The 14,577-nt window shown below is 58.7% G+C and overlaps 1 protein-coding gene across 3 annotated transcripts; it reads left to right on the forward strand.

Moving 5' to 3' along the window:
• The first annotated feature begins 1,279 nt into the window (after nucleotides 1–1,279).
• On the forward strand, nucleotides 1,280–14,062 carry BCL3 (BCL3 transcription coactivator). Of its 3 annotated transcripts, none has more exons than XM_063599594.1 (9): nucleotides 1,681–3,051; nucleotides 5,234–5,387; nucleotides 10,231–10,339; nucleotides 11,051–11,255; nucleotides 11,361–11,449; nucleotides 11,680–11,757; nucleotides 12,290–12,517; nucleotides 12,768–12,885; nucleotides 13,449–14,062. In XM_063599594.1, exons 1-9 carry the CDS (start codon nucleotides 2,355–2,357, stop codon nucleotides 13,634–13,636), a joined length of 1,866 nt encoding a protein of 621 aa, XP_063455664.1. In that variant the 5' UTR covers nucleotides 1,681–2,354; the 3' UTR covers nucleotides 13,637–14,062. The 3 variants fall into 3 exon arrangements, with proteins under 3 accessions (XP_063455665.1, XP_063455664.1, XP_034801053.2); XM_034945162.3 differs by having other exon boundaries at nucleotides 2,569–3,051; nucleotides 12,290–12,457; XM_063599595.1 differs by lacking the exons at nucleotides 12,768–12,885; nucleotides 13,449–14,062 and having other exon boundaries at nucleotides 1,280–3,051; nucleotides 12,290–12,760.
• Nucleotides 14,063–14,577: the final 515 nt, after the last annotated feature.

Consider the following 14,577-nt stretch of genomic DNA (forward strand, 5'->3'; position numbering starts at 1 on the left):
AGACCCTCACCTCCTCCTTCAGAGCCTCACCTCCTCTCAGACCCTCACCTCCTCCCTCCAAACCTCACCTCCACCTTCAGACCCTTACCTCCTCCTTTAGACCCTCACCTCCTCTCTCAAACCCTCACCTCCTTCCTCACATGCTTATCTCCTCCTTCAGACTCTCACCTCCTCCCTCAGACCCCCACCTCCTTCAGACCCTCGTCTCCTCTCTCAGACCCTCACCTCCTCCCTTAGCCCCTCATCTCCTCCCCCCAAACCTCACCTCCACCTTCAGACCCTCAGCTCCTCCTTCAGACCCTCACCTCCTCTCTCAAACCCTCGCCTCCTTCCTCAGACTCTTATCTCCTCCTTCAGACCCTTGTCTCCTCCCTCAGACCTTCACCTCCTCCCTCCAAGCCTCGCCTCCACCCTCAGAACCTTACTTCCTCCATCAGACCCTTACCTCCTCCAACAGACCCTGTCCTCCTCCTTCAGATCCTCTCCCCCTCCTCCCACTAAACCATCTACTTCTCTCTCAGACCTATCTTCCTTCTTCAGATCCTCCTCCTTCTGACCCTTTTATCCCTCTTCCAACCTCAGAGAACCATCAGCACCCTCTCTTGCAGCAGCACCGTCTCTCCCAGCCCTTCGAAGCCCCCACCGGACCCATCACATCTTCTCCCCTCTACAGTCCTGCTAGGTTGGAACCACTGCACCAGCTGCCCTGGGATGCCAGGAGTGGGACAGGCTTGGGTGTCCTTCCCACCCTACCTCTGAGGGTCCCCACCCTAAGCCTCACCCCTCCAAACCTCAGCTTTCCTTTCTGTGCATTGGGATAGTGCTCCACACCCCTCTCCTGTGTCTGAGGGTCCCCAGGGGTGGGGTTGGATGGGCAGGGAACACAGCCCCCAGCCTGTCCAACCGAATTCCTCCCCTCTTCCCTTGCTGTGGCCCCCACAACACCAGCAGGCAGGGGTTGCCATTGGTCCCATTTTCCAGAAGAACAAACTGAGTCTCAAGGCAGGGGATGGCTTGTCTGAGGTCCCACCGGGAGCAAGGGGTGGAGGTGGAATTAACACAGGTCTGTGCTCGGGATGTTTCGCCATGAAGGGGGATAAGGGAGATCCAGAGAGAGGTAGAAAGGAAGGGAAGGGGTGAGGCCTCTCCACACAGCCACTTCTCACATCCTGGGTTAACGATCCACTCGGGTGGGGCCCGAGTCCGGCCAAAGTCCCTTCCCGGGGCCCCAACACCCACTTTCAAGGTCCCAGGGGACACAGAGACAGCAACAGAGATGGGGAGACAGAGACAGAGGGCGGGGCAGGAGACAACCAGAGGGAGGTCAGGCAAGTTTCGAAGACAGAAGGAGACCGGGGGAGAGAACCAGAGAGACGCCGCGTGCCCCCTGGGCAAGTCCGGGGTGCAGCCCCCATGCCCCGCCCCCTGTGTCCCCAAAGCCTCCCTCTCCGCCTCCTGTGACTCAGTGACCCGGACTCAACCCCAGCGGCTGCCCCGCCCCCAGGGAAATCCGGGAAAGCCCCGGACCTTCGGGGCCCCACCCCGGGGCGGGGAGAGGGAGAGGAGGGGAGGAGACGGGGAAGAGTCCCGCCTCCCCCTTCCCTCCCTCCCATCTCCAGCCTGAGTCATGCCCCCAACTCGCCTAGCCTGTTCCCCACCCTTCAACCCCTCCTCGAGGTGGGAGGGGAAGTCGGGGGGAAGCCAAACTGCTCCCCGCTCCTGCAGCACCGGCCTCGGTCGCGCTGACTCTGGCCTGGTGTCCGTGTCTCTTGCTATCTCTCTTTCTCTCAAGATCTCTGCGCCTGTCTCCATGTCTCTTTCTCTCTGTGCACCTAGGATTTTCCGAGCACCCACCTCGGTGCCCCGCGGGCCCCGGCTGGGGGCAGGGCCCCCAACGCGTGCAGAGACACAATCAGTGGAGCGCTCCCCACCCTCACCCCACCCCCAGCCCCTTTAGACCCACAGCTGATGAGGCACGTGGAGTGGCAGAGATGGAAGAGGGGAGGGAGAGGAATCGTTCCTGGCCGCCTGCCGAGTGCCAGTCCCTGCCCCGGGTGCGTCTCTTCACTCCCACTAAGGAGGAAACGGCTCAGAGAGGGGAAGTGTTTGGCCAAGGTCACCCAGCGAGTAAGTGGGAACCGAGATTCCAAACCCCGTCCCAGAGATGCCAAGGCCTCCTGAGAGACAGAGAAGCAGACAGCAACTGAGAGACAGAGAGATGGTGACAGACACAAAGAGACAAAAGAGAGAGACAGAGACGGAACAGAGCACACAGAGACAAACGCGGGGTTGCGGAGAGAAACACCTACTCAGACAGGAGAACCAGAGAGACAGTTACAGACTCAGAGATAGAGATGTTGAGAGATAGGGCCAGAAAGACAAAAACAGAGGCAGAGAGACTGAGAGCGGCCCTTGGCAGCAGGGGTGGGGACACCCCCCCACCCCCCGACCCCGCCTCCTCTCCCCCCACCCCTCCTTTCCTCTCCCTCCCCCGCCGAAGCCTGGCTGCCCCAGGCGCCGCGGGCCGGGAGGGGGCAAGCGGGGCGCGGCGCGGGCGGGGCGCAGGGCAGGCTGCACCGCAGAGCGGCGGGAGCAGCGGCGGGTCCAGGAAACCCCTGGGGCGTACGGGTGGCCCCGGGGGGGCCGGGGGCGGGGAGGCGGGCGGCCGGCACCGCCCCGGCCGACAAAAGTCCCTTCAGTTCAGCCGGCTGCAGGGGAAGTCCCGGCGCCCGGCGAAACCACCCTCCCGTGCAGCCGAGCCCAGCCGCTCTCCGGCCGCCGTCCCCGGCGGCCCCATGCCCCGATGCCCCGCGGGGGCCATGGACGAGGGGCCCGTGGACCTGCGCACCCGGCCCAAGGCCGCCGGACTCCCGGGCGCCGCGCTGCCGCTCCGCAAGCGCCCGCTGCGCGCGCCCTCCCCGGAGCCCGCCGCTCCCCGCGGCGCTGCGGGCCTTGTCGTCCCCCTGGACCCTCTGCGCGGCGGCTGCGACCTGCCGGCGGTCCCCGGGCCCCCCCACGGCCTGGCCCGGCCGGAGGCGCTTTACTACCCGGGTGAGTGGCCCCCGAGGGTCCGGGCCGGGTGGGATCCACACAGAGCATAGGGTCACCAGAGCCAGGAGGCAGAGCTCGAGGCACAAACCGGTGTCTCTCCAGGGACCTGGGGGCCAAGAGGATATAAGCCCAGGTTCCAAGGATGTAGATATGAGATCATCGGGGAGCCAGTAAGCTGTGCCTTGGGATCTGGGGATTGGGGGACCCTGGGGGGCAAAGCCCAGGGGCTGAGTGACGTGGGGGGGGGGCCAGGGACAATGCCCAGTGGTACAAATATGGGGGTGTCAGGGAATCAGGGCACAGAGCCTGGTATCCTAGGGGCAAAAAAGTACAAGCTCTTAAGCCAGATGTGTAGCGTTATGAGGAAGCTGAGCTGGGCTGGAGAAACTGGGGTTCCTTGTATCCTGATATTAGAATCAAAGGGAGTCAGGGTAACAGAGACTGGGGTTCTAAGGAGACAGATACTGAGGATCTCAGGATGTCACAATCTCAGGAACCAAGATATCTGGAGACATGGGCATTATGAAAACAGAGATGGGGTTCTGAGCACCCCAATATCTGGGATCACAAGGATCCAAGGAAATGAACCAGAGCTCCAGGGACCCAGATACCAGGGGGTCTTGAGGACCCAGGAGAACAGAGACCCGGGTTTCTGGGTACTCAGTTATGTGGGGCCACAAGTGATCAGGGTCCTATTCGAGGTCAAGATCAGGTGGGCAGAAGGGATCAGGGGACTGAGGATCCTAAGATTGGGTAATTCTGAGACTTTGGGTAATTTAGAGGCAGGATGAAAAATTCAGGGGTCTCCAGACAGAAAGTCTCAAGGCCTCAAGGCCTGGTATTGGAGATACGAGGACCTGGAAACTTGGGAGTTCAAGAACAGAGGGCCCACAAGGATCAGCAGATGACGAAGACCACACACTCTTCTCTCCATCCTATCTCCATCCCTGATCTCAAGAAGGGGTGTCCTCTACCACAGCTGTGGCCACGTCACCATCCCCAATTGACCCCCAAAGCTGCAGAGAGCCGTTCTACAGAGCCCCAAAACTTTAGGTAGTTTCTGCACCCTCCACCCCATCAGCGTGACAGCTGGAGAGCCTCAAGCTATGTGCATCAGGAGTTCTGCCACGGCCTCCCAGCTTTCCTATTCCAAGAGTGAGAAAGCAGGCCTCAGTTTTCCCCGTCTGTGTGATGGGTTGGTATGGATTTGCCTGCTGCCATGGTCCCCTCGCCTTTGTTTGTTTGTTTGTTTTTGTTTTTGTTTTTTAAGACAGAGTTTTGTTTTGCTCTGTCGCCCAGGCTGGAGTGCATTGGCGTGATCTCGGCTCACTGCAACCTCCGCCTCCCAAGTTCAGGGGATTCTTGTGCCTCAGCCTCCCGAGTAGCTGGGATTACAGGCATGCACCACCACACCTGGCTAATTTTTGTATTTTTAGTAGAGACAGGGTTTCACCATGTTGCCCAGACTGGTATTGAACTCCTGACCTCAGGTGATCCGCCCGTCTCGGCCTCCCAAAGTATTGGTATTAGAGGCATGAGCCACAGCGCCCGGCCTGCCGTGGCCCCTTTTTAAACAGTTTGATCTAAAATTACCCATGCGTGGTGGTGAGCATCTGTAATCCCAGCTACCTGGGAGGTTGAGGCAGGAGAATCGCTTGAACCTGGGAGGCAGAGGTTGCAGTGGGGCAAGATCGTGCCACTGCACTCCAGTCTGGGCAACAGAGCGAGACTACATCTCAAAAACAATTTGAACAGGCTTCTGGTAACACCTCCTCTCTGCCTCCACTCTCCCCAAACCCACTCTACATTTATCCCACACCCTGCACCCAGCAATTCATCAGCCACAAAATCACTCTGCAGACAGTCCCTGGGGTCCCCTGCTAGGTGATGATGGGTGCACCCTCTGTTCTTAAGGGACCCTTTGTCTGATTGGAGATTGAGGTCAGAAGATAAGTGACAATGAGGGTGACCAGCCCTAGAGGGAGAGGAAGCTGCCAGAGCCCAGAGGAGGGACGTGGAAGGGGGTTTGTTTTAGGCCCTGAGGACCCTGTATGGGATGCAAAAGGGACCCAGGAGAAAGGGCAGGTGACACCACAGGAGCAAAGGTCTAGAAGTGGGGGGTGGGTTGAGGGTCTGTGGATGTGGCCTCACCCATGTCCCTTCTCTGTCCTCCATTGTCCAGGAGCCTTACTGCCTTTGTACCCCACTCGGGCCATGGGCTCCCCGTTTCCTCTGGTGAACCTGCCTACACCCCTATACCCCATGATGTGCCCCATGGAACACCCCCTTTCTGCTGACATCGCCATGGCCACCCGTGCAGATGAGGACGGAGACACGTGAGTGACAGTCCCCTATTAAGGGGAGGGGTGGTTGGGAAGACCAGCCATCCATAACACAGGGCCACTCAGCTCCCAGTGGACCTGAGTCAGAACTCGGTCTCCACCACAGGCTGTGTGACCTTGAGTAAGGCCCTTCCCTGCTCTGAGCCTCAGTTTCCTCCTCTGAAGAATGGGCACCTTGAGAGCATTTACCTCCTAGGCCACTATTTTTGTTTGGTTTTTGTTTTTGTTTTTTTGAGACAGGGTCTCACTCTGTCCCCCAGGCTGGAGTGCAGTGGCACGATCTCAGCTCACTGCAACCTCTGCCCCCCAAGTTCAAGTGAGTCTCATGCCACAGCCTCCCGAGTAGCTGAGACTACAGGTGCCCACTGCCAAGCCCGGCTAATTTTTGTATTTTTTGGTAGAGACAGGGTTTCACCATGTTGGCCAGGTTGGTCTCAAACTCCTGACCTCAAGTGATCCACTCGCCTTGGCCTCCCAAAGTGCTGGGATTACAGGCATGAGCCCCAAGCCCACCCCTACAACACTATTTTTGGAACGGTGGTCTTTAGATATTTTGTCACAACCTAAAAACAAGAAAGACAGTTCATTGATTAACTTACTATATGAATTATACATGTAAAACTATCACTGGGCCTGGCATAAATGTTGAGTAACTGTTTGTTAATATTACTATTATTTTATCTCAAACCCAGCACACACACACACCACACACACATAAATTAAAATTAAAATTGCACAAAATGAAACAATACTCGCCCTTACTATGTGGGTTCTACTGTGACATTTTCTTTTTTTCTTTTTCTTTTTCTTTTTTTTTTTTTTTTTCTGAGACAGGGTCTCGATCTGTCACCCAGGCTGGAGTGCAGTGGTGCAATCATAGCTCACTGCAGCCTTGATCTCTTGGGCTCAAATGATCCTCCCACCTCAGCCTCCTGAGTAGCTGGGACCACAGACACTACCCCCACACCTGGCTAATTTTTGTGTTTTTTTTTTTTTTTTTTTTGTAGAAACACGGCAGTCTTGCTATGTTGCCCAGACTGGTCTCAAACTCCTGGGCTTAAGTGATCCTCCCACCTCAGCCTCCCAAAGTGCTGAGATTACAGATGTGAGCCACCGAGCCCAGCTTACAGCTTTACTTTGCCATTTTCTATTCTAGTCGACTTCATTGTTTCATGGTCACAACCCACTACATTAATTTGAAGATCCCCTAAATTGATTTCACAACCCCCATGGTTTATCACCTGCAGTCTGAAGAACATGTTTGTGAGGCTGCTGAGAAGTCCTGCACGGGAGGGTTTGGTCTGTGCCTAGCACATAGTAAGCACTCACTGCAATTGATCATCATGATTCTTATTATTCTATTGACCTGGGTTGGAATCTCAGCGTGGCCACGTTCTACTCCCTCTGTGCCTCAGTTTCCCTCTTTGTAAAAACAGGAACCATCGCGTGTGAGGGTCTCTGGGAGGAAGAAATGACATGATTTATACAAAGCACTTCTGTGAGAATTAGTTTGGGGCCTGGAAACCACAGGTAGAGATGAACAGGCCTATTTCTGCAGAGAAGTAGCAGAGGGCTGCTCCGCCACTGGCCCACTGAGTGATTTCATGTCCCTGAGTCTCAGTTTCCCTATTTGGAAACTGGGTCTCATAATAGCACCTATCACAATTAGGATTCAGTGAGATCTTGCACACATGTATTAATGCAGTGCACAGAACAGGGCTGGGCAAACAGTAAGTGCTCAATGCATGGAAATGGGTAATGTTTGAGCAGAGCTCCCAGGGTGGTTGCAGGCCATCTCCAGAGCCCTAGCAGGAGAAAGTGGCCGAGATTATAAAGAGCTAATAAAACCTAGTTCCCTCCCCTTCTGGGTACCTCTGGGGGGTCATCTATGAAACGGGCTTAATTAGCCTCTGCCCCCAGGGGTGAGCTGTCCATGCTGTTGAAAAGCAGGGTGCTTGCCAGAGGCCACCCGGCCCACCAGTCTCCAGCCCCAGGCCCTCCCCACACCCTCCCTCCCCGACTCTCCCCCAAGGCAAACACTTCTGCCTCAGCTGCCTGCTGGGGGAAATCCCTTCCCGCAGAACTTGACCGCAACCCAGCTGCTCTGCCTCCCCCACGTCAGCACCCGTCACTCACTCGCAGCCTCCCCCCTCCTGGCGCTTCCTCCAACCTTAACCCCTTCCGCTGGGGCTGAGACTTTACCGGAACGGGCAGCGGCCCGGCCCCAGCCTGCGCCACCGGCTCCACTTCACACCCGCGGGGGAGGGCAGTGGGGGCGAGGAGGGCGGGGGACGCTAAGTCTGGGTCCCCGCAGAAGCCAAAAGGTTGGGAGGCTGGGCTTCCATCTCCTCACAGGCGGGTACGAGCCTTGGGGCATTTGGACCCCCAAGAGGTTAGGGACTGGGCAGCCAGAAACCTGGGGAGGGGGCAGGAAGGCGGGGGCGGGGGGGGTGATGTTCTGATTCTCAGAAGGCAGAAGTTGGGGAACTGTATTCCTTAATCTCCGAGGGGATGAGGAGCAGCTTGGCAGCTTGGGGACCTGGCACTCAGAGGGGCTTTACGGGCAGGACCAGATACAGAAATTTGCAGAGTCCCTTGTTCAAAACTTAAGAATTTCACGACAGCGGCAGCAGGACGTTGGGCAGGTGAAACTGGTCACGCCAAGGGGCCTGAAAGTCTGTGTTCCCAAAGGGCCAGGGTTTGAGGCGCTGTATTTCTGGGTCTCTGAGGGGACAAGGACAGGCAAGGTAGTTTGGGATCCTGGAGCTCTGAAGGACGGGGGAAGTCCTTATTCTTAAAGAAGAGTTAGGGCTATTTCTGGCTCCCAAGAGATGTTGGGGGTGGATGCCGGGATAAGGAGGACTTGCAGCCAGCTGGAGCCTGAGCTCTGCGGGGTGGAGTTCCAGAGGGTCCCCCAGGCGGGAGGACTCGGGATTATGCGCCCCCCTACACACACACACCTCGAGGGAGCTAGGTCTTCTTGGGCTGGGCACTCCCTTCCCCCGCGCCATTCGAGGATGGAAGTTGGGGTGCCAGGGGTGGCCAGGGTAGATCCCCGGCGGGACAGGCTTCCCTCCCCCGGGAGCAGGAAGCAGAGCCCCGCCCAGCAGACCTGTTACTGGAAGTCCGAGGGCTGGGTCGCCCCTCCCGTCCCCACTTCCTCCAGCCCCGCCCCACCCCCTGCGGCCCGCGCGTTTATGGGAACTCAGGCCTGGACGGTTTCTCTGAAATCATTCGCTGCGTCTGCCCTCACTTAACCCTGGCCGCCCCGAGGGGGACCCAGGCCAGGCGTCCTGGGAGATGCAGAGAAGGGGGGACCCTTCCCAGGGACCCCGGCCCCTCCCTCAACATTTTATTTTTAAATTTGGCTTTCACGGATTAGGAGTCAGGTTCAGCGATTCACCTGCGTGATCTCACCCTGGCATGTGGGCGCTGTACTTTACATAAGAGAAAACTGAGGCTCCGAAAGGCCCCCGTGGCTTTGCCCTAGCACGCGGCTACGCTAGGAGGGGTTGTGGCCCAATTTGCAACTCTGGCCCCAGGATTTCTGCACTTCCATCAGAACCACCTGGGAGGCTAGTTTAAACTGGATTCTAGAGACACATTCCACAAGAGAAACGGGTGCTGGTGAGAAAGGAATTACTTAGTAAACTTTAAATAAAGATCCTGCCGCCCACTGTGTACACGCAGTCCTCCTTGGGTCCTCCACTCTGTCCCCCACCCCATGCAAACATGCACAGGCGTGCACAAGCACGCACGCACGCACACACACCAGTCTCTGAATAGCTAGGTTGGGGTCTCTGGAAACTGAGCAGGAAGTTTATTGGAAATGCTCTCCATCAACACCTGTGGGATGAAGGAAGCCCATCTGGGCAGAGGGAGAAGTTGAGCTGCTGTGTCGCCACCACACGGCCTCAGCTGTCCCGCAGGGAATATTGAAGCTGGAATGGCCTTCAGCATTGGGGTCAGGAGGCTAGGCCTTCTATGCTGGCATTAACCAGTGACTGGATGCCATTGAAGGGCAGCTGCCCTTGATTCACATGGGGCGTGACCTTGGACAAGCAGCTCTCTTGAGTTGAGGGTAATTCCCAAATGGTCTGAAAGCTGACAATCTTCCCAGAAGCTGAGGGAGTGAGTCCTTCAGTCTGGAAGGGGGTTCTGGACTGTACAGCCTCCAGAACAATGGCCCCATCCCAGTTTGTCCTCACCTCCCTTTTAGTCAAAACTTTTGTTCCAGACTGGGCGTGGTGGCTCACGCCTGTAATCCCAGCACTTTGGGAGGCTGAGGCAGGAGGATCACTTGAATCCAGCAGTTAGAGACCAGCCTGGCCAACATGGTGAAACCCTGTCTCTACTAAAAATACAAAAGTTAGCTGGGCGCGATGGCACACATCTGTAATCCCAGCTACTCAGGAGGCTGAGGTTGGATGATCGCTTGAACCTGGGAGGCAGAGATTGCAGTGAGCACAAGATAGCACCACCGCACTCCAGCCTGGGTGATAGAGCAACACTCCGTCTCAAACAAATAAAATAAAATAAAATAAAATAAAAGGGTCCCTCTGGCTGTTGTGTGGGGGACAGACAGTAGAGCATAGGTGGAGGCAGAGAAGCCATGAGGATGGAACTGTACTAGACCAGCAGAGAGCCAGTGGTGGCTAAAGCAGGATGGAGGGAGCGGGTGGTAAATCAGGATGGAGGGAGTGGGTGGGGAGAAGTGTTTGAATACTGGGGACATTTCCAAAGTATTCAACACATTGGAGTTAGCATTGCCAACAGCATGAGGGTGAGAGGTGAACAGCCCCTAATGCCTGTGATTCCTTCACTCCCCCACCCCCAGGCCTCTCCATATTGCTGTGGTGCAGGGTAACCTGCCAGCTGTGCACCGGCTGGTCAACCTCTTCCAGCAGGGGGGCCGGGAGCTCGACATCTACAACAACCTACGGCAGGTGAGGCTGGGTCTGAGGGAGGAGGGCTGGGGCCTAGACTCCTGGGTCTGACAGAGGAGGGGCTGGGGGCCTGAACTCCTGGGTCTGAGGAGGGGGGCTGGGGCCTGGACCCCTGGGTCTGAGGGAGGAGGGGCTGGTGCCTGGACTCCTGGGTCTGATGGAGGAGGGCTGCGGGCCTGGGATCCTGGGTCTGATGGAGGAGGGCTGCAGGCCTGGGCTCCTGGGTCTGAGGAAGGAGGTCTGGGGCCTGGGTTCCTGAGTCTGAGGGAGGAGGGCTGGGGTCCTGGGCTCCTGAGTCTGAGGGAGGAGGGCTGGGGGTCTGGACTCCTGGGTCTGAGGAAGGAGGGCTGGGGTCTGGACTCTAAGTAGCGAGGTGCTCCAGGCTTCTGGTTCCTGGGGAAGAAGGGCTCTGGGGCCTCTGACTCCTTGTTCCCGAGAGGGAGGGGGCCTAAAGACCTCCTAGTGAGGAGGGAGGGGGCTGGGGACCCAGAATTCAGGTACTAGGGAAAGAGGAGGTTGGAGGCCCAGTCTTCTGGGTCCTGGGGAAGGAGGAGCATGGGGCCCGGACTCTTGAATCTGAGACAGGAGGTGTCTCAGGTTTCTGTTCCTGGGGAAGACTGCAGGATGAGGAAGAAGGGTTCAGAAAACCTGAGGGAGGCAGGACTAGAGAGCAGGGCTGGACACAGGTCCCTCACAGTCACTGTTCCCCAGACACCGCTCCACCTGGCTGTGATCACCACATTACCGTCTGTGGTCCGGCTCCTGGTGACAGCTGGTGCCAGCCCCATGGCGCTGGACCGCCATGGCCAGACGGCCGCTCACCTGGCGTGCGAGCACCGCAGCCCGACCTGCCTGCGAGCCCTGCTGGACAGCGCAGCTCCGGGCACGTTGGACCTGGAGGCCCGCAATTATGACGGTAAGCATTTACCGCGGGGCACCGCTGGGCTGTCCAGCGGACCTGGAGTCCATCAGCGGCCGCAAAGCCCGGGCCTAGGTTTCACCGAGCCCTCCTCTCCCTCAGGGCTCACCGCCCTGCACGTGGCAGTGAACACCGAGTGCCAAGAAACCGTGCAGCTCTTGCTAGAGCGCGGTGCCGACATCGACGCAGTGGTGAGCGCGCACTAGGAGCTGGGAGGGAGCGGGGCCTTAGCAGGGGCGGGGTCTTGGCGGGGGCGGGGCCAGTGTGGGGCTGGCGTGGGAGAGCGCCCGGGTGGGGTGGGGCTTGGAGTATCAGACCCAAGAGAGAGGCTGGACCCCGCGAATGGGATGTGGACGGGATGCGGGCCGCCGGCTGCTGGAGCAGAGCTTGGAGAAACTAAGACCTTCCCTCCCCGCCGCAGGACATTAAGAGCGGCCGCTCCCCGCTCATCCACGCCGTGGAAAACAACAGCCTTAGCATGGTGCAGCTGCTGCTGCAGGTGCGTACAGCCCCCCTGAACCTCGCGCCCACCCTATCCTCTGACCCCAACCCGGCTCTGGCCTCAGCGCCTAGCTCTGACCCCGCCTTCCACTTCTGGCTCCGGCTCCGGCTCCTGCTCCGCGTCCAGCTCTGATCCTTCCTTTAAGGCCTAGTTATCTCGACCCTCGGGCTCCACGCCCCTGGCTACAAACTTGTCCCATTCCTCCCCTGCCACCTCAACGGCCTAGGCCCCGCCCTGCGATGGCCTGGCTGACCCCGCCTTCCAGCTAGGCCCTGTCCACGCATTGTCCTTCCCCCCTCCAGCCCCCCCGACTCCTTGGGGCGCGGGCCTCGGTGTCCAGCTCCGGTTAATTCATCGCCGCCAACGCAGTCCCGCTTGGCCCGCCCTTGGCTCTCGCTCCTACCTTCCTGTGACCCCACCCCGATCCGGTGCCGCCCCACGTGCCGGCCACCCACCCGGGCCTCCAGCCTCTGTTCCCTTGCCCCGGGTGGCCCGCGCGCCCTCCTGACCCGGCCCTCCCGTCCCGCAGCACGGCGCCAACGTGAACGCGCAAATGTACTCCGGCAGCTCCGCCCTGCACTCAGCGTCCGGCCGCGGGCTCCTCCCGCTGGTGCGCACGCTGGTCCGCAGCGGCGCTGACAGCAGCCTCAAGAACTGCCACAACGACACGCCGCTCATGGTGGCGCGCAGCCGCAGGGTGAGCCGGGGCAGCTGTGGACATGCCCCTTGCACACGTGTGTCCGCGGGCTGGTTGCAGGCGAGTGTGCCAGAGCGCAGAGGAGTGAGGGTGTCTGTGCCGTTGCGTGGAGGGGAGTGGGTGAGCCTCTGAAAGCGCGGGTGTGAGTTCCAGAAATGAGGAGAGACTGGCACCAAGAAAAAAAGTGCCTTGCCCATCTTTTCCTACTGAGAAATGGAGAGGCCACCACCTGGATCCAGTGAGCTAGGAGGGATAGGAGAGAGGACTCTGAGGCATGGGTGGCTCTATGGTCACGCCCATCTTCCTACAGGTCATCGACATCCTGAGGGGGAAGGCCACCCGGCCTGCTTCCACCTCCCAGCCAGACCCCTCCCCTGACCGGAGCGCCAACACCTCCCCCGAGAGCAGCAGCCGCCTCAGCTCCAATGGTGAGAAACCGTTCCCAACCTCCAGCCCTGGCGCCTCCTCCCTCAGACCCAGGAATCCCAACCCACAGCCCCTCCTCCCTCAGATCCAGGAGTCCAGGCCCCTAGCCTCCTCCCTCTGACCCAGGAATCCCAACCCATAGCCCCTCCTCCCTCAGACCCCCAGCCCCTCCTCCCTCAGACCTCAGCCCCTCCTCCTTCATACCCCCAGCCCCTCTTATCTCAAACCTCAGCCCCTCCTCCCTCAGACCCAGGAGTCCAGATTTCCAGACCCTCCTCCCTCAGACCTCAGCCCCTCCTCCCTCACACCCCCAGCCCCTCCTCCTTCTGACCCCCGGCCCCTCTTCCTTCAGACCCGGGAGTCTAGGTCCCCAGATGCCTCTTTCCTCAGACCCAGGAGTTTAAATCCCCAGCCCCTCCTCCCTCAGACCCGAGTCCAGACCCCCAGCCCCTCCTCCCTCAGACCCCCAGCCCCTCCTCCCTCAGACCCAGATCTCAGGCCCCAGCCCCTGCTCTCTGGGTCTAGCCTCTCACCACCCACCCCTCTGTCTCTCTTCCTTCCTCAGGTCTTCTCTCCACATCACCATCCTCCTCACCCTCCCAGTCTCCCCCCAGGGACCCCCCTGGATTCCCCATGGCTCCTCCCAATTTCTTCCTTCCTTCCCCATCTCCACCCACCTTCCTGCCCTTTGCTGGGGTCCTCCGAGGCCCTGGCCGGCCGGTGCCCCCCTCCCCAGCTCCAGGAGGCAGCTGAGGGGGATGGGGGGGCAGATCTTGGACTCATGAGGAGGGGCCCCCCTGCCCTGTGGGGTCAACCCTTCTGGAAACTGTGAAGATCTCACTCTGCCCCCCCCCATCTTCGGGACCAGGATTTGCACAGAAGCACATGCACCTACCCATACACCCCCTCTTCTGAGCACAGATGTTCCCCCATCTCGCTCCCTCCCAGGACTCTGACCCCAGCATTCTCAGGCACCAGTCCCTGTCCGGAATGCCACCCACATCTTTCATTTCCATGTCCCCTCCCAGAGCTGGTGGACCCAGGGAACAGCCACTCCCCTCCACTCTCTACCAGATAACTGAGGAGGGGAGAGGTGGGCCGTAACGGGCACGGATCACGATGTAAATTATTAAGCATTTTGGTTGGATTTCTTTTGTAATAAACTATTTTTGTACCATATCCCTTGGGTGCATGGGCCTCTTTCATGAGATGGACCTGGCGGAAGTGCCTTCGTGTGTGTGCACACCCGTGCACTGAATCCAGTTGACTCCCAGAGTGATGTTGTGAGTCTCAGACAGACAATCTCCGGTGTGTCACTCTGGGACTTCTGGTGTGTTTGGTTGTGAATGTTGCCATCATTGTCACTGTACCATTGTTTCTAAGGAGGACGTGGTGTGTGATATCTTTTTTTTTTTTTTTCAAGACAGAGTCTTGCTCTGTCGCCCAAGCTGGAGTGCAATGGCACGATCTTGGCTCACTGCAACCTCCGCCTCCCCAGTTCAAGCGATTCTCCTGCCTCAGCCTCCCGAGTAGCTGGGATTACAGGTGTGCACCACCACACCTGGCTAATTTTTGTATTTTTAGTAGAGACGGGGTTTCACCATGTTGGTCAGGCTGGTCTTGAACTCCTGACCTCATGATCCTCCTGTGTCGGCCTCCCAAAGTGCTGGGATTACAGGCATGAGCCACTGCAC

This window comes from Pan paniscus, chromosome 20, assembly GCF_029289425.2.
Source record: "Pan paniscus chromosome 20, NHGRI_mPanPan1-v2.0_pri, whole genome shotgun sequence".
Taxonomy (NCBI): domain Eukaryota; kingdom Metazoa; phylum Chordata; class Mammalia; order Primates; family Hominidae; genus Pan; species Pan paniscus.